The sequence below is a fragment of the Quercus suber genome, unplaced genomic scaffold (genome assembly GCF_002906115.3).
Source record: "Quercus suber isolate HL8 unplaced genomic scaffold, Cork oak 2.0 scaffold_119, whole genome shotgun sequence".
Taxonomy (NCBI): Eukaryota; Viridiplantae; Streptophyta; class Magnoliopsida; order Fagales; family Fagaceae; genus Quercus; species Quercus suber.
The window spans coordinates 1,366,032-1,389,736 of record NW_027069584.1 but is presented as its reverse complement, the minus strand read 5'-3'; the positions used below and the strand labels follow the sequence as shown (position 1 = coordinate 1,389,736).

The following is a 23,705-nucleotide window of genomic DNA, read 5'->3' as shown; positions in this document are numbered from 1 at the left end:
TAAATTTAAAACTTAGGTACAAAAACATTTAAAAGTTTAAAGGAAATTAACAAAACAAAAGCATCGCCAGGATAAAGGTTGGAAGCTTAAGCATGTGTTTGGCATTGGCTTAAAAAGCTAGCTTTTTTTACTATTCAGCTTATTTTGCTACAATTCATGGGTCTCATTGCACTTTTTAGTACTATTCATGGGTCTCACTGTACTATTTCAACTACCTTTTAGCTTTATCTACAATACTTTCAACAAAAAGTTTTCAAATTCAACTAAATAAACTGTTCCCAAACAAACACTAAATTTAATAAACCAAAGAAATTGGTGATAAGGTATGGGTGTGCACCTACCTTGAGAAGAAATGTATCTCAGTTCCATTCTTATGAATTTGGATGCGATCACCATCAAATTTGCACTCAACAACCACTTCTTTCCCATGGAGCTAAACAAATGGGAAAATGTTATCAAATTAGGGGGTAAGATATTGAATTGATGAAGAAAACAATATTGGAGTCATGAACCTTGGTTTGAGGGAACAAAGAATGTTTGCAATACTAGAGCCCTTAGTTATTTTTGAATGTCAAGGCCTCCTAGCTGAATATGGAAAATTACACTTTAAACATAAGTGATAAAGATAGTTAAATATTTGTTGAAACAACACCTCTTTCCATGCAGCCGTAGTATCAGTAACTCTCTTAGCTAGTTGAGGGCGCACAGCTTTTCCAATTTCAATGTCCTGCAAAAAGATGTCAACAAAAATGTCCTAATGATTACCAACTCCAAATAATAAGAACATAGAAGGCACTATTGAAGTAGAATTGCTCTAAATAATCTATGAAGCAACAAACTATATATCTTGTTAGTCAGTGACTGCACCTGATCTACCTTCAACTGTTTCTGCCTAAAAGAAACAGTTGCAGGTAGCTGTCATAATGAAATTTTCAATATAATTTCACAGAGATTTTTCAACACAATAGAATAAAATCTCAACAGAATAGTGAAAGTTACAATCCCAAGAGATTTAAAACATCATACGACATAATTTAGAAAACTAAAACTACTAAAAAAAAAAATTTAAAAGTGAATCACCAGAACCAATTTTGTTAAAACTTAAAACTCAATTACATTAGCTTGTGGATAGACATAAGTTGCATTACTGATTTAATGTATATATGAGCGGAGAATCAAGGAGCACCAATGCCTATGAGGTGTGATTTTTTGTTTTTGATTAATAAATGATTTTGCCAAGCACAAGATAGTCTAAGGAATTGTTTCCAAATAATCTTACAAGTAAAGGATATCAAATTAGTGAACTCAATGATAGTACCACTATCACTTAGACCCAAGACAGTTGACCATTCAAAGAGTAATAAAAAAAAAGCCGCAAGGCCCTCAACTATACATCTTCAAAAGTATAGGAATTCCGCTACTGCCAAATCATAAAACAAGGGAGCAAAATTCCACACCGCAGACAAACATTGATGCGGGAGATGCAAGAAAATTATTATTTAATATTATTTATGTTTGCAAGTCAATTGTATTTTTATGTTTTAGGTCCTAGTAGTTTATTGGGCTTTTAGTATTTTAATTTAGAAGTAAGGTTATTTTTGTAATAAGGCAATTAGGGTTTCCTAACCAATTAGAACTAGGGTTTAGTAATTCTTTATAAGCAATCTATTGTACTCCTTGAGGAGATAGTTGATATTTTGATGAATGAAAAAAATGGCCGTTTGGTCTTTCTTTGGTCTGGTGCTGACTCCAGGTCTATCCTAGATGCTGACTCCTAGTGGTTTCCTCGCTTAATGCTAACTCCGAGCAAGGCCTAGGTGCTGACTCCTAGGTCATATCTTTTATTTTTCCATTGTTTCATTTTTGTTCTAGTTGTCCTGCGTCATATTTGATATCAGAACAAACATCGATCTGTTGAAGCATCACCGCAGGAAGAGCCAGAAAATATCACCCAAAGAAAAAAAAAAAAAAAAAAATCCCAGATTTTGAAGCCAACCAAAAAAACTCTAGCCCAGAACCCATAATCAAGTCTCCAAATCCCTTATAACCACAAAGAGAGAAGAGACCCACATTGAGACCCATTGGCAACCTCGACCAACCACCGCTGATATTGACCCACCAGTCGCCGAAACCCACAGATTAGCACTTAGTTGCTGCCGACCCACCAGCTACCGCCACCGACACTATCAACACACACATCAGCCACCGCCGCCGACACCATCATCACGACTCCTCCATGTATCATGCCACCGCTGCCTTCCCTGTTGTCGTGCCACCACTGCCTTCCCTGTTGTCACGCCGCCACAGTCGCTGGTCCCTAGCACCGCAAGCCCATCGCTGGTCTCTTTTAGTTTCTGGAGTCTTTCTTTTTAGTCCGTGGGTTGAGCTCCTTTTAGAGTAAGTCGTTTAAGTGTCTTAAAAGTCTGTAATGTTTTAAGTCCATCGCACAATGTATTTTCTTATTTTGCAAAAAAAAAAAAAAAATGTTACTGTGACAGCCCATTGTATGTATTGGGCTTTAAGTTATTCACCCACAGGCCCACTTGTCCAAGTGAGATCCATTCACTTGAAGCCAGCATCTATTTGGAAGAGCAGTCTTAGAAGCCCATTCCAACAATTTGTCCAGAGAAATTCACAGCAACTATTTGTTGTAGTACTATTTTAGAGAATCATGGTAATATTAGAAGCACCTTATTTTGATGGTGATGATACTTATCCACAAGATTTTGTCAACTGGATGAATGGGATGGAGCAATTCTTTGAGCAAGCAAATTTTGCAAATAACAAAAAGGTTAGATATGCCAAGTTGAAGTTAAGAGGTAACGCACAAAGGTTTTGGGAGAAACTTGAATATTTCCGCTATATGAATTATGGACCTGCCATCAATGTGTGGGAAGATATGAAAAAAAAGCTTTGTGATGAGTATTTATCACCATACTATCGAGCTAAGTATCTACCCCAATCTCAATGTGGTACTTTTCAAATTGAAGCAACTATGATGAATCCTCATCCTCATACCATTTCATGTCCTTAGTGCACTTTTGAACAATCTATCAAGGAATTATCTATAAAACTCATGAAGGATGTTCAAGACATGATTGCTCAAATGAAGCAAAAGAAGATTCAATCCGATTCAATTGGGAAACTAAGGATACTTAATCACAATAAACTTATTGCTGCCCCAACAGAAGACAACATTGATGATGATGTCTTAGTCGTAGAGAATCCTCTAGCAACACCAAAGCCTAATGTTGACACAGACGTACATGCCTCGACGAGTGTTGCTTTAACATGCGTACAAGGAAATGAATTTATTGAAGAGCAACAAGGTGAAGAGATGGTGCCTAAAGAGTGTATTATGTTAGAGGGTGCACATGATGTGAAAATTGAAGTTGTTAAATGTGCTTCTAATCAACCCTCCACAGTCCTTGAAGATCTACATCTTGGTGAAGTCGAAGAGGTTAAAACCACAGTGCTTCCTATGGTTCATAAGGTTCAAAAAGAGATTATACTGATTCCACATTGATTTTGTTATTCCGAATGAGTTTGATGTAGTGGAATTCAAGGTTTTTTCTTTTTCTTGTGCTCCCTAAGGTGATTTCAGACTTGAAGCAAGTATTATTTGTCAGCATCCTAATCCTTCAATGCTTTAAAACTCGAGGTCGAGTTTTCTCCAACCAGAGGAGAATGATGCGAGAGATGCAAGAAAATTATTATTTAATATTATTTATGTTTGCAAGTCAATTGTATTTTTATGTTTTAGGTCCTAGTAGTTTATTGGGCTTTTAGTATTTTAATTTAGAAGTAAAGTTATTTTTGTAATAAGGCCATTAGGATTTCCTAGCCAATTAGAACTAGGATTTAGTAATTCTTTATAAGCAATCTATTGTATTCCTTGAGGAGATAATTGATATTTTGATGAATGAAAAAAATGGTCGTTTGGTCTTTTTTTGGTCTGGTGCTGACTCCAGGTCTACCCTAGGTGCTGACTCCTAGCGGTTTCCTCGCTTGGTACTGACTCCAAGCAAGGCCTAGGTGCTGACACCTAGGTCATATCTTTTAGTTTTCCATTGTTTCAGTTTTGTTCTAGTTGTCCTACGTCAAACATTTACCAAACCAATTCCACCAACCAGCAAGTACATTAAATACTCTATGCGACATCACTGAACTCCAAAGAGAAAAAACAAAAAAAAAAAACCAAAAAACAAAACTCCCAATGAAGTAACAAATAATCCAAATCCCCACACCAACCTGCTCTAAGATTCCTTTCTTTCTAACATTATCATTAGTCAAAATATTTCCCCACACAAAGAAAGCCGGTACCGCTTTCGGGCTTTGGCACACCAAATTCCTCTCCAAGGGAGAGAGATATCCCTTGTGGGCTATGGCGTTCTCCTTCTTTGGTATTTGTTGGGTTATGCCAAAGAAGGTGGCTGAACTTTTAGCTTGTTGGCAAGGGAAGTTTGGGCGATATCGGAATGGTGCTATATGGATGGTTATTCCTCGTTGCTTGATGCGGTGTATTTGTGGGGAAAGAAATAACCAGATTTCAAAAAGGAAAATTCCTGATCTTAAACTCTTCTTCTTCAAAACCTTATTGGATTGGTTGTCTTTAGTAGACAATCATTCTTGTAATTTGTGTTTTTGATTGTTCTTGTCCCTAGTATATACTTGGGTGACACACTCTTGGAATAATACCTCATAGGTAGAGATTTCTTGGATTCAAATTCAACTAGTTACAATGAAGGCAGCCTTGCTTATTTATAATTACATAAGCAAGCTGCTGAGTTAGCTACAAGAACCCCTAATGTGGCTGCCACGTGATTGGCCAGACCCTAACAAACTTCTCTAACTAACTAACAGGCTATTGCACTTATCACTAACAACCTATCAGTTAATTAACTTTATGTTACAAGTGATAAAGGCTATCAAAAGTAAAAGAAACTATCTATCATACAAACATATGTACTAGTAACAGCTAGCTTTAAAAATGAACTGCATCCAAACTATCCCTCTCTAGAACACACTTGTCCTCAAGTGTGGCTAGTTGTAAGCTGATCTGGTGCATGATAGGGCAGCAAGTGATGTACATTGAAACTGTTAGAAATGCGTAGATGATCAAGTAGCTTGACTTGGTAGGCATTGTCATTGATCTTATGTAGTATAGGACAAGAACCAATCTTCTTTTGTTGCAACTTAATATAAGGTCCAACAAGGTTCCTCTCCTTGGTCAGGATCACTCATACTATGTCACCTTCCTTGAAATCACTTGCCTTTTCTTCTTGTCAACATATGCCTTGTACTTAGCATTACTGGCCTCTATTTTCTTCTTAATATCTACATGTAGCTGTTGTATGAAGTCAGCTAATTCAATGGCTTTCAGATGCTCCTTCTTGGGTAATGGTAAGCTTGACAAGTCAAGAACACTAGATGGTTGCATCCCATAAACGATCTCAAAGGGAGAATGTTGAGTTGTTCTATTGGTAGATGAGTTGTAGGCAAACTCTACCATAGGTAAGACATTCTACCATTCCTTAGGTTTGTCCCTTACAAAACACCTTAGGAGGTTGCCTAAGCTCCTATTGACCACCTCAGTCTGCCCACCCATTTGAGGATGGAAACTGGTTCTGTATTGCAAGTCAATACCAAATTTCCTCCACAAAGTTCTCCATAAATGGGCAAGAAACTTGGCATACCTATCAGACACAATGCTGGTTGGAACTCCATGTAACTTATAAATATCCCTGAAAAATAAACCAGCAATATTGGAGGCATCATTAGTCTTTTTGCAAGCCACAAAATAGGCCATCTTGGAGAATTTGTCCACTACCACTAGAATAGAGTCTAATCTTCTAGCAGTAGGGGTTAATCCAAGCACAAAGTCCATGCTAATGCAGGTCCAAGGCTTGTTAGGCACTGGAAGGGGCAGATACAATCCAGCATCTTTGAACTAGTCTTCCCACGTCCTTAAGCATGCTTGGCCAATAGAATTGTTGTTGTAGGAGATGCAATGTCTTCTCTCTCCCAAAATGGCCTTGGTTATGCACTTCAAGAAGAATCTTGTGCCTGAGAGAATATTTTGGAATACAAAGGAGCAAGCCTTTAACCAAATAGCCATCTTGCAAGTTGAATTTAGGACAAGCAGCTCTATTGCCTTATAGCAAATTCTGCATAATCTAAAACAGCTTGGAATCTTCTTTATAATGCTCCCTAAATGCCTCGAAGCTCTCAACTGTGTTGTGCATCTGCACTAGTAAGGAAGACCTCCTACTAAGACCATCTGCAACTCTATTAAGGACTCCAGCTTTGTATCTTAAACTAAAGTTGAACTGTTGTAGGTAGACAACCCATTTGGCATGTCGTTAATTGAGGTTTGCTTGGCTGTTAAGGTGTTTAAGAGCCTCATGGTCAGTATGGAGTATAAATTCCTTGTAAGCCAAATGGTACTCCCAATGTTTTATTGCTTGTACTATGGCATAGAATTCCACATCAAAGGTGCAGTATTTGAGCTTGGTTGAGTTGAGTTTTTCACTGAAATAGGCCATTGGTTTGCCCTCTTGACTGAGAACACCCCCTATGCCAACTCCAGAAGCATCACAATTCAATTCAAATATCTTTTCAAAGTCAAAAGCCTGCAATACTGGTGCTATAGTAAGGGTAGCTTTCAAGGCCTCAAAACTCTGCTGCTTGGCCTCATCCCATGCAATAGTAGACAGCTTGAGACAATCAGTAAGTGGTGCTGCAATCATGCTGAAACCTTTAATAAATCTTCTATAAAATGTTGCTAACCCATGGAAGCTTCTTACCTTAGACACTGATGTTGGAACAGGCCGATATAGAATGGCCTTAAACTTCCCCTCATCCATTGCAATTCCCTTATCAGTCACCACATACCCAAGAAAACCTACCTTACTTACTGCAAAGGTATATTTCTTGTTATTTGCATAGAACTTATCCCTTCTTGGTAACTCAAACACAGATTGCAAATGATTTACATGATGATTCAAAGTCCTGCTATGTACCAGGATATCATCAAAGTAAACTACAACACATACACCAAGCAAAGGCTGCAACATTTGAGTCATTACCCTCATGAAAGTAGTGGTGCATTAATAAGACCAAAGGGCATGACAAACCACTCATATAGCCCACTATGAGTCTTAAAGGCAGTCATCCACTCATCCCCTAGCTTAATCCTAATTTGATGATAGCCACTTCTAAGATCTATCTTGGTAAAAAATTTAGAACTAGCTAGACAATCAAGCATATCATCTAGCCTAGGTATAGGAAACCTAGATTTGATTGTGATCTTGTTAATGGCTCTAAACTACCATCCTTCTTAGGGGTTAAACGGGTTGGTACAACACATAGACTAATACTTGGCCTAATGTATCACTTGTCCAATAGTTCTTGCACTTGCCTATTAAGTTAATCCTTTTCCATTGGAGTCATGCTATAGGCAGCCCTGTTAGGTAATGCAGAACCTGGAATGAAATCAACGGCATGCTAAATGTCTCTCATGGGAGGCAATTAAGTATGTAATTCATTAGGGAAGATATCCTCAAATGACTAGATCAATTCCTTAATAGATCGAGGCACTACCATAGCATCTAACTCTAATGCAATGAATAACATGTAAACCACACCAGTTGCTATAGTTTCCTACCCAAATTTCTTAACAACAAGCAAAGAACTAGGCTGCATAGTAGGAGTTCTAAGAATCACTTTTTCTTTCATGGGCAGTAAGGTGTACTGTTGTCCATCCTTGTCCATCCTTGTATAGGCAGTAGGCGTTCTTCCTTCCATCATGGTTGGTGTGCCTATCATACTACCAAGGTCTTCCCAACAGCAAATGGCATGCATCCATCTTCCCTACATCACAACAAACTAAATCTTGGAACTTCTTTCTAATTGAAAATGAGACCATGCATCTCTTGGAGACACTTATATCATTGCCTGTCTTAAGCCATGTCAGTTTGTAGGGGTAAGGATGATCTTCAATCTTTAAACCAAGTTTATCAACTTCTTCTTCAAAGACCACAATTTCACAGCTTCCCCCATCAATAAGCAAGCTACAAATATTGCCACCAATATTGCAAGGGTTGTGAAAAATGTTGCTCCCCAACCAATCCTCCTACTCCTGTCTTAAAGCTAACAAGGTCTTCTTCATGACCAAAGCCAAGCCTTCTTCCTCATCTGAGTCCCTTATAACAAATTCTTCTTCATAGATTAGAAATTCTTTTTTTTTTGATAAGTAATAAGATATATTGATATCAAAAGGGAAAGACCCTAGTACACAGGGAGTGAAGAGGGAGCCAAACAGATCAAACACAAAAATTGCAAAAATCTAGGAAAACAAACAGAGAAGGGAAAGATTTGTTTTGCAAAGCAAACAACCAATCCAACAAAGTTCTAAAAAAGAAAAGCTTGAGGTCTGGAATAGATCTCTCCGAATCTTCGAAACAACGGCTATTCCTCTCCCTCCAAAGACACCACATTAAGCCATGAGGAATGATGGACCATAATAACCATTTCGATGACGACCAAAGCTGCCTTGCCAGCACCCTAACAGCCCCAAAACAGTAGGGGGCATAACCCAAGAAACTCCAAATAAACCCAAGACCATAGACCAGAGATCCATGGCAACGGGGCAATGGAGGAATAGATGGTCAACCGATTCAGCATTACTCTTGCACATGTAGCACCAATCCAAAATCCACACCTTCCTTTTTCGCAAATTATCAATCGTCAAGCATTTCCCTAATGCAGCAGACCAAACAAAGAAAGCTACTCTAGAGGGGGTCTTCTGCTTCCAAATACTTCTCCAAGAGAAACCGAAGATAGTAGGACCAGCAAGAATTCTATAGTAGTCTTTCACCAAGAACCCCTTAGCTTTGTTAGGAATCCAACACATCTTGTCCTCACCAACCCCCCTAATAGAAGAACCATAAATGGTTTCCATGAAACTTGATAAAGCCTCTAATTCTCGAACATGCACACCCCTAAAGAAACTCACATCCCAAAAAAGGACACCATTGGGGGATTTCATGAGCTCATTTAGAAATTCTTCATCTTCCTGGTCTTCACAACCTTCAATCATCAAAGCTTTAACCTTGCCTTGAGCATTAACTCCCCCTTTCTTACAATATGTGGCCTTGTGTCCAACTTCTCCACACTTGTAGCACTTAAATGTAAAACTTTTTGTTGCTTTAGGGACTACGTTGGCAACACCAAAAGTTGAAGGCAGACCTCCATTGTCAATCTTGAAAGACTATGAACTGTTAGTAGTTGGCCTTCCTTGAATGCTAACTTGGGTACTTCTGCTACCACCATAAGCTTGGAACTTTACAAAAGCTTTTCTTGCAAGTTGCTTCTCAAACATCAAGGTTCTATTGTAAGCTTCAGCTTCATAAACAAACCACAGTTGGTGCAAAGATAAGGCATTTTGAATTGGTGGTTTAAGACCACTCAAGAACCTTGTAACCATCTGTTTTTCACTCTCATTCAGGTCTACTCGAGCTACCAATTGATAAAATGCCTTTGTATACTCTTCCACTCCACCATGTTGCTTCAAATTATGCAGTTGTTTGTACAAGGACTGCATATAATTGAAAGTCAGAAACTGGTTTCTCATTTTCTGCTTCATCTTGGACCAATCTTGGATCTTTCTTTTACCCCCCTCCTAACTCTATAAACTTGGAGTTGTTCCCACCAAGCTGAAGCTCTCCCTTTCAGCTTGATAGAGATTAACTTCACCTTCTTGGAATCTAGTACCTCATGGAAAGCCAATCCACGAATTCTTCATGATTCAAGCTACCATAAAACTTAGGTAACTCAATATTGAATTTGGATTCCCATTTTGGTTCTCCCCTTGGAGGACCAGACACTTGCCTTGGGACACCTCCTCCAAGCTGACCAATTGGGTTACCGAAGTTGCTATGACTGTCAGTTTCAGCATCTTCAACAAGTTCATCATCATTTCTAGGATGATGATGCTGGTTTCTTCTCACTTCCTCAGTCAAGGCAGCAAGCTGCCCCCTTAGCAGCTCCATAATCTACTCCAATGTCACCTAGGGTTCTCCTTCTTGGTTTGGATGCGGCTGCTGCCTGGGATGAACCTGCACCTCAAGTTCATGCGCTGCAAAAGCTTTCTTGTTCCTTCTATTGTATACTACTAGTGCCATCAACACAAATCCTTAGGCTCACTATTGAATCTTGAATAGGCTATGCTAGAGAATAGAAAGGACAAGAAAGAACTTGAATTCGCAAATGGATCTCAAGCTCTGATACCAAATTACGATGGAGCAAAATTGCAAAAAGGAAAGCCACTTTAGAAAGCTAAGTTGCTTAGAGAAAAAAAAGAACGAACTACGAATATGTTCTCAGATAATATTTTTCCGTTACCTATCAAAAAAAGAATAATACCTCATAGGTAGAGATTTCCTTTTTTTTTTTCTTGATAGGTTCATAGGTAGAGATTTCTTGAAGTCATCGGAAGGGTAGAACTCCTTTTCGTTTTGAAAATATGTGGTTGAGAGTGGAAAATTTTGTTGATAAAGTGAAGGCTTGGTGGACATCTTATTTGTTCCAAGGCAACCCAAGTTTTGTACTAGCTAAGAAGTTGGCAGCTTTGAAGTTGGATCTAAAAAAGTGGATCGAAGTGGAATTTGGTAATGTCACTATTAAAAAACAACATCTCTGGAACAAGTTGAATGATTTGGATGTTAGAGAGGAGACTCAACCATTAACAGCTGAGGAAAAGTTAGAACAAATTGATCTCCGTACCGAGATTGAAAAGTTCACTCTTTTAGAAGAGGTTAGTTGGAGGCAGAAGTCTAGGGTGCTGCATTTGAGGGAGGGAGATGCTAATACTAAATTTTTCCATAGAATGGCTAATTCTCATGGAAAAAATAATGGTATTAAGAGCCTTATGGTTGATGGAATCTTGTTTTCAGATCAAGGTATTATTACTGATTGTATTACTCAATTCTTTATGAAATTATACTCTGAGGAGCAAGTTGATAGACCGTTTCCAGAAGTCTTGGCATTTCCTAGGATTTCTGGTGATAATACAGATTGGCTAGATAGACCCTTTGATGAGACAAAAAATTTTGAGGTCATACAGAATTTTAATGGTGACAAATCGCCTAGACCAGATGGGTTTCCAATGGCTTTCTTCCAAGCTTGCTGGGGTATTATCAAAACTGATCTTATGGCTGTTTTTCATCATTTTTTTGCTAAAGGTCAGTTTGAGAAGAGTTTGAATGCAACTTTTATCACCCTCATACCTAAAAAAAATTGAAGCAATTGAAGTTAAGGATTTTCGCCCTATTAGTCTTGTTGGGGGGGTTTATAAAATTATTGCTAAGGTCTTAGCCAACAGATTTCGCATAGTCATGGAAGATATAATTTCAGCTTCACAAAATGCTTTTGTGAGGAACCGGCAGATTCTTGACCCTGTACTTATTACTAATGAATGTCTTGATAGCAAATTGAAAACTGGGTTACCAGGGCTGCTTTGTAAATTAGATGTTGAGAAGGCCTTTGATCATGTGAATTGGGGATTTCTTATGCAGTTACTAGAAAATGGTGGGTTCTCTGCTAAATGGCGGCAATGGATATTCTTTTGCATATCTGCAGTTCGTTTCTCTATTCTGATAAATGGCTCTCTTTATGGGTTTTTTGAGAGTTCCAGGGGGTTGAGACAAGGTGACCCATTGTCCCCTTTGCTGTTTATATTGGTTATGGAAGCCCTTGGGAGAATGTTGGATAAAGCTGTCCATGATGGTCACATGTCAAGCTTTTGTGTGGGTCATGAAGAAGGAATATCATTGGCGGTGTCTCATCTTCTCTTTGCGGATGACACTTTGATTTTTTGTGGTGCTGATTTAGATCAGGTTCTATTTCTCCGTATGATACTCATTTGGTTTGAGGCGGTCTCTGGTCTAAAGATAAATTTGGGTAAGTCAGAGTTAGTTCCAGTGGGTATGGTGGATAATTTGGATTTATTGTTGATTGTACTCGGCTGTAAACAAGGTACTCTTCCAATGAAGAATTTGGGTCTTCCTTTGGGTGCTAAATTCAAGGATAATGCAATATGGAACCCAATTCTGGAGAAGATAGAATGGAGATTAGCAGGATGGAAACGTTTGTACTTATCAAAGGGAGGGAGAGTCAATTTAATTAAAAGCACTTTATCTAATTTACCCACTTATTTCCTATCTCTATTTCCTATTCCTGCAACTGTGGCTAACCGAATTGAGAAACTTCAGAGAAATTTCTTATGGGGTGGCATTGGAGATGAACCAAAATTCCATTTGGTTAAATGGGCTACTGTTTGTAGCCCCATTGCATCGGGTGGCTTGGGGATAAGAAAAGTAAGACTCTTTAATGAAACTTTGCTTGGGAAGTGGTTATAGAGATTTGGGATGGAGAGAGATGCCCTTTGGAGGAAAGTGATAGAGGTGAAATATGGCAGTGAATGGGGTGGCTGGTGTACTAGGCCTATTAATGGTCCATATGGTGTTGGCTTGTGGAAATATATTAGTCGGGGTTGGCCTTCTTTTTCTCGCCACATTCTATATGATATTGGGGATGGATCTAAGGTGAAATTTTGGCAAGACCATTGGTGTGGTGAGACTTCTCTTGTAGTCGGTTATCCTAAATTGTTTAGAGTTTGCTGAGATAAGGAGATTAGTGTGGCTGAACTTATGAAGCTTGATAATGGAGTCCTTTTTTTGGGATGTGAGTTTCTTTAGGGGTGTGCATGCTCGGGAATTAGAGGCATTGGTTGGTTTCATGGATACCATTTATGGTGCTTCGGTGAAAGGGTTTGGCGAGGATAAGATGTGCTGGAAACTTGATAGAAAGAAGGGCTTCTTGGTTAAAGACTATTATAGTCTCTTAGTGGGCTCTAATGACTATTGCTTTCCTTGGAAAAGTATTTGGAAACAGAAGATTCCTTCTCGAGTAGCTTTCTTTGTTTGGATTGCTGCTTTGGAGAAGTGCTTAACGATTGACAATTTACGAAAAAGGAGAGTTTGGATATTGGATTGGTGCTACATGTGCAAGTGTAATAGTGAATCGGTTGATCATCTTTTTCTTCATTGTCCAGTTGCAAGGGATATGTGAGCTATGGTGTTCGGATTATTTGGAGTGAGCTAGGTTATGCCGCAGTCGGTAGTGGGGCTTTTAGCATGTTGGCAAGGCAAATTTGATTGTCATCGAAATGGGTATATATGGTTGATTGTTCCCCACTGCTTATTATGGTGTCTTTGGAGAGAGAGAAATATTAGGTGCTTTGAAGATAAGGAGAAATCAATTTCAGACTTGAAGCTATTTTTCTTTAGAACTTTAATGGATTGGTTGGCTGCATTGCAGAACCAATCATTTTCATCTTTTCTTTCTTGATAATGGAGTCCTTTTTTTGGGATGTGAGTTTCTTTAGGGGTGTGCATGCTCGGGAATTAGAGGCATTGGTTGGTTTCATGGATACCATTTATGGTGCTTCGGTGAAAGGGTTTGGCGAGGATAAGATGTGCTGGAAACTTGATAGAAAGAAGGGCTTCTTGGTTAAAGACTATTATAGTCTCTTAGTGGGCTCTAATGACTATTGCTTTCCTTGGAAAAGTATTTGGAAACAGAAGATTCCTTCTCGAGTAGCTTTCTTTGTTTGGATTGCTGCTTTGGAGAAGTGCTTAACGATTGACAATTTACGAAAAAGGAGAGTTTGGATATTGGATTGGTGCTACATGTGCAAGTGTAATAGTGAATCGGTTGATCATCTTTTTCTTCATTGTCCAGTTGCAAGGGATATGTGAGCTATGGTGTTCGGATTATTTGGAGTGAGCTAGGTTATGCCGCAGTCGGTAGTGGGGCTTTTAGCATGTTGGCAAGGCAAATTTGATTGTCATCGAAATGGGTATATATGGTTGATTGTTCCCCACTGCTTATTATGGTGTCTTTGGAGAGAGAGAAATATTAGGTGCTTTGAAGATAAGGAGAAATCAATTTCAGACTTGAAGCTATTTTTCTTTAGAACTTTAATGGATTGGTTGGCTGCATTGCAGAACCAATCATTTTCATCTTTTCTTGATTTCCTAGATTCTTGTAATTTTTGTTCTTGATTGTTTGACCCCTTGTACACTCCCTATGTACTAGGGTGCTTCCCTTTTTGATATCAATAAACTTATTACTTATCAAAAAAACTAGTTACAAACAACCTTGCTTATTTATAGTTACATAAGCAAGCTACTGAGTTAGTTATAAGAACCCACCATGAGGTTGTCATGTGATTGGTCAAAGCCTAAAAAACTTCTCTAATTAACTAATAAGTTATTGTACTTATCACTAACAACCTATCAACTAACTAACTTTCTATTACAGGTGATAAAGGCTATTAAAAGTAAAAGGAGCTATTTATCATACAACATAAGCACTAGTATAGCTAGCTTTAAAAATGAACTGCGTCACCATTTCCCTAAAAGAGATGTGATTAAATGTACCCAATACATGCACCCCCAAGCCACCACAAGCAATAGGAGAACACACCATATTCCAATGCACCAAGTGAAACTTGGACTACTCCCCTAGTCTACTCCATAAGAAATTTCTCTCCAACTGCTCCAATCTACTTGATACATGAGAGAGGATGGCAAACAAAGAGAGGTAGAAGGCTTGAAGACTCAACAGTGTACTGTTAAGAAGGATTAACCATCCCCCTTTGATAGATGTAACTTTTTCCATACCCTACTGTCACTCCTTTTTTTTTTTACCTATCAAAAAAATAAGCATACCAAAATAGTTTATTAGCAGATTCCCAACTTTACAACAAAGAAGTCAGTGCATAGCCACGTGGTGTAGCTTATATTCGAGTGGGGTGGGACTGTTTTATTAGTACTAGGGGTGGGACTGTTTAATGTGGGGATTGGAGATAGGGTGGGTTTCTAGCATGATAGGTGGTGAGGGGATCAACCCTTGAAGAAGCAGTACCTAGCTTTGTTCCCATTAGTTGCCAATCCAGATGCATTTGAATCCACTTATTTAGAACTTAGCTTCAGCGGAAATGAGAAGGATTGAAGTGTTCAATCATTAGACCATTTAGAGCTTGTTTGGATGGGATGAAAACTGAGTGATATCACTCAGTTTTCATGATCCATCATCCAAATCGAGTGGGTCCAATGAGCATTTGTTTGGAGGAGTTTTGGATCACTATTTTCATTACTCAAATACTCAAAAAAAATGGATGCAGGTGATGGAAAGTGAAAACAGGTTTCAAGTGTTTTCAAAACTTGAAAACTGAAACTCAGTGGCAAGTAGCGTAAATAAGATGAGATTGTGGGCCTCGAAGCCAATGCATTGTCACATCCATCTCAAGCTTTGGGTTATTACCGTTGGAGCTCCCTTGTTCCATTTTATTTCTCCCCAAAATTTTTGCCGAAAATTTTCCCTCTTCTCACTTCCCTCTCTCAACCTCTTCTCACTTCCCTTTCTCAGCCTCTTCTCATTTTCACTTCCCTCTTCATCTCTAGCAAGCTAGCTCCATGGCACCACAGTCCATGATCGAAGCAAGTAAGGATATGAGTTTAAGAACCCATTCATGAATTTCAGTGTTCCTTTCGGGGCAGAGAAAGAAAACAAAATGAAGACCAATAGAGCAAGAGAAACAGAGCACTACAACTAAGAAACGAAAACAAAAACTCACCGATAATCTTTGATTTTTGCTAGAGATGGTCTTCGACTTTTGCTGGAGAAGAGAAGTTTCGAACTTTGCTTTTGATGGGTCCACGCACAACTTCACAAGATGGGTCTCTCTGTTTTCTGGAGATAGGAATTTAGGGAGATGGGTATTAGAGATATGAGATGGAATCTGTAGTGAGTTGGAGATGGGTATTTGATGGCATGGGTTAGAGATGGAAATTAGAGAGATTGGTATTGGATTCGTAGAGTGTTGAGATTTGGGAAGAGGTATTTGCCAAAATTAAGAAAAAGGGAGTCCGCATGTGTTAAAGAAGAAGGAAGGAGTTTTTAAACATTTTTTATATGGGCTGAGGTTACCGTTCTGCTCCTATGGCAGGTGTGGGCTCCACTAAAAAGGGGGAAAAATGAGTGATATCAAAATCTGAGTGATGAACCAAACAAATTATTTTGAGTTTTGGGTTATTGGTGAGTAATGAGTTTTGAGTGATGGATAATGAGTTTGAGTTATGAGTTTTGAGTGATGGATATTGAGTAATGAGTTAGCCCCAAACCAAACAAGCTCTTAATGATTGGGAGTTAAATTCTATTGCTTCCCTACTTGGTTTACTATATGAAGGGTGTAGGTCCTAATAGGAAGAGATGGCACTTGCATGATACTAGGGTGTTTGATGTTAGATCTTACAGCGCTGTGTTATGTGCCCAAAGGTCTATTTTCCATGGAAAGAAAATTGGTGTGCCAAAGCTCCGAAAGGTTTCTTTTTTTGTCATATCGGCAGCTTGGTGCTTATGTATGCAGAGTGATGGTGGGTCATTTACTACATTGTAAATTTTCTTATGTGATGTGTAACTATGTTTTTTGGACTGTTTGGAGTTCATTGAGTGATGCTGTAGATAGTGGTTGACTTTCTGGCTGGCAAAATTGGTTTGGTAAATGTTCTGCTGTGTGGAATTTAGCTCCTTTGTGTCTGAGGTGGATATTGTGGAGGGAGTGAAACACTTTTGAAGACATTGATACATTAGAGTTTCAACTGAAGAGTTCCTTTATTAAACTTCTTTGTGAATGGTCGATTGTCATGGTGTGATAGTGGCACCATTACAGAATTTACTGAATCGATTTCTTTTTCTTGTAATTATATGTATATAGTATATACATATATATATATATTAGGATGCCTGGTGTTACTTTTAAATCTTATGCATGAGATAGTTCTTTTGTAATAATATCTCTTATTATCCAAAAAATATATATATAAACCAACTCCTCCAGTCCCCCAACATTTCAGACCAAGACTACTTCACTCCTATTCTAATTAAATTTCAATCCTGTTACCACCTTAAACCAATTCAACACCATTTTAACATAAAAGGAGTTGTTCCCTTTTTGCATCACAAAACAAAATCAAATCATCAATAAACGGCAGATGTGAGATCATGAGAGGGTCACCTTGCCTTCAACCATTCAAGCTATTAAAAAGCCTACAGGGGAACTGTTTTGCCATAACTGAGAACCGGACCGAAATATACACACGTCTAGAGCCAACCCCTCCATCTTCCACTGAACCCTATTATCTCCTACAGATACAGCAAAGTTCCCCAGTTAACATCATCATAGGCATTTTCAATGTCTAATTTGCAAATCAGACCTGGAACACTGCCCTTGATCCAGCCATCCAAACATTCATTAGCAATAGGACTAAGTCCAAGATCTGTCTTCCTCCTACTAAGGCATTCTATGAATCAGACACTAACTTCTCTAACACAACTTTCAACCGTTAGCCAACACTTTTGCTACCAATTTATATATGCTTCTGACCAAGCTAATAGGTCAAAAATCCCTAATATTAAGGGCAATACTCTTTTGGGGTTTAAAGTAAAAAAGCCATAACATCACCTGCAAGAACCCACCAACAGTGTTGAAAGAATGCCATAGTGAAACCACCAGGTCCTGCAGCTTTATCACCGTTTATCTCCTTCAATGTCTTAACTACCTTCTCCCTATCAAATTCCCACTCTAGTGACAATTGTTCCTGCTCATCAATTAAAGAGAACTCCGACGCATCCACTCTTTGGCTCTTGGTAAAGTGTTCTGTACAAACTACGAATATGTTCTCAGATATCCAAATCCTCTACCTATTCACATATTGTACCATACACCACTACAACCGACATGATATGTTATTCTATGGGAGTTAGCCCGTCTATGGAAAAAATAAATAAATAAATATAACAATAATAATAAGTAAAATTTCATTAAAAAATCTGAAAGGGCATAACCCAAGTACACAAGAAGCGTACAACAAATACACCAAAATTACATGCTGAAAGAACATTGAGCAAGCAAATCAGGCAAAAAAGCACAAGAAAGCAAGCCCAAAAGCAATTATCCACTCAAAAAGACTCTTGAGGAAGGGTCTCTTCCAATGAAATATTTGGGTCTTCCTTTAGGTGCAAAATTTAAGGACAAGACAATCTGAAATCCAATTTTGGAGAAGGCAGAAAGGAAATTAGCGGGTTGGATAAAATTCTATTTATCCAAGGGAGGTAAAGTCACTTTATTAATAGCACTCCCAAATCTTCCTACTGATTTTCTTTCTTTATTTCCTATTCCTACTTCAATGGCTAACCAAATTGCAAGACTTCAGCAAAACTTATTTTGGGTTGGCCTAAGGGATGAACCCAAATTTCATCTTGTTAAATGGGCAATTGTTTGTGCCTCACTTTCTTCAGGTGGTTTAGGGATTAGGAATCTGATAATTTTTAATGTAGCTTTATTAGGAAAGTAGTTGTGGAAATATGGGCAAGAAAGGGATGCTCTTTGGCAACAAGTGACAGAGGTGATGTATGGATGTGAAGTGTGTGGTTGATGTTCTAGTTCAATCTCTAGTCCATATGGAGTCAGTTTGTGGGAAAATATTAGACAAGGGTGGCCCTCTTTATCTCGATTTATCTCGTATGAAGTTGGAGATGGATCAAAAGTGCAATTCTGGCTAGACCGGTGGTGTGGAACGACTTCTCTTACTGACTACTATCCTGAATTATTTAGGATTTGTCAAACCAAGGAGGCAAGTTTGGCTAATCTAATGAGGTACACCAATGGAGTCCTTCAATGGGGTATACATTTTTTTTAGGGATGTGCATGATTGGGAATTGGAAGCTTTCTGGAGCTTCATGGATTCCATCTATAGCAATCTTGTAAGGGGATTAGGGAGGATAAGAGGTGCTGGTTACCTAATAAGAGTAAGGGGTTTACGGTTAGTGCATATTACTATCTTCTAGCTAGCCATAGTGATCAATTTTTTCCTTGGAAGAGCATTTGGAAGCAAAGGATTCCTTCTAGAGTGGCTTTCTTTGTATGGACTACTGCCGTGGGGAAATGTTTGACAATTGACAATTTAAGGAAAAGAAAGGTATGTATTTTGGATTGGTGTTATATGTGCAAGTATGATAGTGAAATTGTTGACCATTTCTTCCTTCATTATTTGGTTGCTATGGATCTGTGGGCTATGGTTTTTGGTTTATTTGGAATTTGTTGGGTTATGCCAAAGTCTGTTATTGAGCTTCTTGCTTGCCGGCAAGGTCGATTTGGTCACCGTCGTAACGGATATATATGGATCATTGTTTCTTATTGTTTGATGTGGTGTATTTGGAAGGAAAGAAATAATAGGTGATTTGACGATAGTGAGCATTCTATGTCTGATTTCAAGTTATTATTTTTTAGAACCTTATTGGACTGGTTGTCAGTGTGGAGAAACCAACCCTTTTCTTTAATTTTAAATTTACTTGATTTATGTAATTTTTTTATTTAATCTGTACACTCCTATATACTCCTTGTCTACTTAAGTCTCTTTTTTATATCAATAAATCTTTATTACTTATAAAAAAAAAAAAAATTCCCCCTAAAAACTGTGGAAGAAACCACCCAAACTACCATTCACAAGTAATGAGAATCGAACCACGGAAATACACGATAGTATGAGTATATACTGCCTCCATCTAGGACCAAAACCACATCTTTTAAGCATATACAACAAGAAATTTAAATGCACGTGATCATATGCTTTCTCCAAATCTAACTTGTACGTGGTATGCTGAATCTGAGGCGACTATGGGTGAGTTTGGCGTTAGCTTTAAGCTTTTAGCTTTTATGCATAACTTTTTAAAACCTCACTTTTCCCGACTTTTCTCACTTTTTCAAATTTTTTCAAGGTACAAGTATTCTTTAGCAAACTTTCAGCACAAAGTTTTCAACAAAAAGCTTAGATAAGCTGTTCCCAAACAAACCCTATATAACCATTCATGGGCAATCAATGGATCATGCACAATATGGGTAGGAAATGGCAACAAGGTAAGATTTTGCAGGGTGTGGTAATCAATCTTTGAAGGAGATGAACATGTACCCCAAGTTGTATGCAATGGCTAATGATAAAGATCCTCAATTAAATCTTACTTTATCAAAATGATGGGAGCGCACACTAATGGAATGTCATGTTCAATAGAAATTTCAATGATTGAGAACTAGAGTCAGCAAATTCATTTTGTGATATTTTGTACTCAAGCATTCCAAGGAGAGAATACTCTGATCATATGATGTGGAGGTTGAATGGCAATTACGTGGCGTTGAGAGGTTCAATGATGCACATTTCTCTTAGAAAAGCTGTGGCTCTATTTAATAATAAAAAATTAAAAATAAAATAAAAAAAGCTATGGCTCTCAAAAGGGCTGCATTCTTTGTGCGGACAACAGCTTGGGTAAAGATTCTAACATGTGATAATCTCTTAAAATTGGGTCACTCTAGTAGATTAGTATTGCAAACCAATGGCAAAAGCCCCGAAACTGTGGATTATTTGCTGTTACAATGTGACATTGCATATGCATTTTGGACCTTTGTCTTCTTGGGTTCAATGGGTACTTCCAATGAGTTTTTTTTTTTTTTTTTTTGTGATAGTTAAGAAAGTAATATAATTAAAAAAGGAATAGAAGAAAAAATACATAGAGTTCACAATAGTGAACAAAGGAAAAAACTGAAACAAAGGGAAATAAAGGAATCATAAAACTATTCTAAGAGGCAAAAGAAAATCAAAGATAGTACTAACAAGAGGAATTGATTTGGCAGACATAAATGGTCTAGATTCCAAACATAGCACTAACAGTTGTAAAGAGAGCCCTTCAAGTGAGTTTCTTTATACGCACTTTAAGTCAAACCCTAAATGCTATTATATCTGGCTTCATTTGACAACTCATATTCATTACAACATTGTGTCATAAACTAGTGCTTAAAAATAACATGCCTCCAAAAGCACAAGAGGAAAAAAAAAAAAAAAAGTGCCAAAAGAAAATAAATTATGAAAAACAGAATCAAAGAATTGCTTGAAAATTAGTAACAGACCTGTCGATTATGCCGTTGAGTTCTATCCCTCAGCTTTTCACAAACCAATTTTAAGTCACAGGTAACATTAAACAAGTCTTCAGCATCAGGATGGAATTCATGAAAAACGCTTTTTTCACTAATCCCCAGCTTTAGATCTTCAAAACATAAAAATAAAAAGTTAGATAACAAACATAGTTTGCAGTAACGAAGGAAAGAGCTCAACAAACTATGGAGGATGTCAATGAACAAACACCTTTAAGAATAATCATAATAATCCACTTCATTTCCTGTGCATTTGTCTTGTTTATCAGAGTAGAAAGAACTGATGTCTTCTCGGCCCTGTAGCCATGAGTGCATCATACAAAGAAACAAAATGAGCAAGAAGGTCCATAATGACATCATGAAAAAAACAATAATAATAAAAATACATAATGTTTAGACTATACTGTGCTTTGTACTGTTCATGAACTAGCTATCAGTTATAATTGTACCACTGAAACATCTTCTTTTGGCTATGTTATTCTAGTAACATCGTTTGTATTTTTTAAAAATACGTGTAGATAAAAAAAATGCTTGAAAATACGTGTAATGTTGTTTAAAAGCTAAACATTGTTGTTTAATTGCATGTATCAAAAGGGGCCTCAATGTTTTTGCAAACAAATTTCTGAAAACATAACCAAACAGATCTAAAATAAATGGAGTTGGCAGCTCAACGGAACTGGTCTTGGGTAGGTTTGGGGTTTTACGCATTGTAATTCCACTAGTGATTTTGAAAACTATCTTAGTTATTCTATCTGATTTATTGTAATTCTTTAAACAAACTTTGTTCTTTTTATGTAATATACCTGTTTTCGCTGGAAGACAAACGATCAAGTAAGTCATTGACATCCTTAATTGTTAGTCCACCAGACGCCATTCCTTGTCTACACTGCAAAACCTGTTTGCACGCACGAGACTGCCTTCAGTCAGTAAAAAATAAAAATAAAAATAAAAATAATAATAATAATAATAGAGCAAACCATAAATTTAGGACAGGGCAGCAAACCTCCGCAGCAACGAGCGAGAAATTGCCGGCATTGGCACCAGTTTGGGCGCCTCCTTTGCGCCAATTGAGAAGGCGGAGGGCGTCCTGAGAGTCGCGAGACATGCCGAGGGCATCGATGAGACAGGTGGCGAGAACGGACTCCTTGAGGCCATAGGTACCGCGCTCGCGGTCCAGGTTGGGGAGCACGAGGCGGATTGCTGTGAAGTAATCGCGGGGATTGCAGAAGGTGTCCAGGAATTTGCGGAACTTGGAGCGCTTCTTGCCCAACGACTTACTCCGCTGCATCCAACTAAATAGGCTGCACACTACGCTGAACTTCATCTGCTCCGTCATTTCCAACTTTCAGATTCCCCCCGGACTTCGATTTCGGTTTCAAGCAAAAGAAACCCAAAACTCGCCAACCGCTGTGCGTGTGCACTTGCAAATTTCAAAGTGGGTCCAAAATTCCAAATACTTCTTGTCGTCTGTCAAGTCAAATTTTCTCGTTTTTTTTTTTTTATTTCAAAATAACATTAAATTTTCAAGCAATTTTGTTGCTTAACGCGTTTTCAAAACTATTTAGAAAACTAAATGTACCTTTGGCATGGGTTATTTTGTCAACTTATTTTATTATTTATGCGCCTTATTACACTTTTTTATACCATTTATAAACGTAAAATTATCTGAATTCAACCTGTGAAACTATTATAATAAAAACAAAATAAGATCATGTAACCTGGGAAATTAGAATCATGAAACAAAAAGAAGTGTTTCTTTTTGGCACAAAACCATAGTTTTTTGAACTTATCTTGAGATGATGGACTTGCCCTACCCAATTTGGATCTGTACAAATTCGAAGATAATAGGTAATTGAGCTTATTTAAGAATTATTCAATTTAGAATAATTCATTGTTACCTTAAGAAGATTGTTAAATTCATTTTGTTAATAGCAAATGCAATTTATTTAAGAATAAGTGGAAAATATTATAATTGAAAGAAGTTTAACTTAAGAAGATTGCTATAAACTTCTTTGTAAACAGTGGTTTTTGTGTACCCATGCCATAGTTTTCTAAATTTATTTTGAGATGGTAGACGTGCCCTACCCAATTTGGATCTGTAAAATTTGGAGATAGTTAATAGGTAAAGAGTTTAGATAAGAATGATTCGAAACTAATATAATTGATTACCTTAAGAAGATTGTTAAAAATATTTCGTTAATGGAAAATGTAGTTAAGAATGAATAAAAAAAAATAGTATAACTACAAGAAATTTATCTTTATTAGATAGATTGTAATGAACTTTTTGTAAACTAATGTTTTTTTGCGTATCCCTATGATTCTCCATCTGTTGGCTCTATCAACACTTAGTCCTTCACTATATGTTATTCATAAGAAAACTACATAGAACTCTATCAACACTCTCTGAAATTATTTTCTGCTGCAAATAATTTCTGCTGCACCTTTATCTGTTTATATATCTGTTGTGCTTGTTTGGAAAGTGTTTCCCCTTTCATTTTAAAATGCATGACATAACCCTTCATTTTGGTTCAAACCTAGACTTAATGCTTAAGGCGATTGCTGACGCGCATACCTTAAATAGTTACTGGGCACCAAC

General features: G+C 37.6%; 1 protein-coding gene across 1 annotated transcript in view; it reads right to left on the bottom strand.

Moving 5' to 3' along the window:
- The window catches only part of LOC112026514 (DNA ligase 4), a 58,052-nt gene extending 35,483 nt beyond the window's left edge, over nucleotides 1-22,569 (bottom strand). Inside the window, exons 1-6 of the mRNA XM_065775787.1 lie at nucleotides 22,113-22,569; nucleotides 21,913-22,004; nucleotides 21,321-21,406; nucleotides 21,086-21,222; nucleotides 653-727; nucleotides 342-433 (exon numbers count right to left, since the gene is read on the bottom strand). Of these exons, the coding sequence (XP_065631859.1) occupies nucleotides 342-433; nucleotides 653-727; nucleotides 21,086-21,222; nucleotides 21,321-21,406; nucleotides 21,913-22,004; nucleotides 22,113-22,445 (815 nt within the window). The 5' untranslated portion in view covers nucleotides 22,446-22,569. The remainder of the gene's footprint in view (nucleotides 1-341; nucleotides 434-652; nucleotides 728-21,085; nucleotides 21,223-21,320; nucleotides 21,407-21,912; nucleotides 22,005-22,112) is intronic.
- Nucleotides 22,570-23,705: the final 1,136 nt, after the last annotated feature.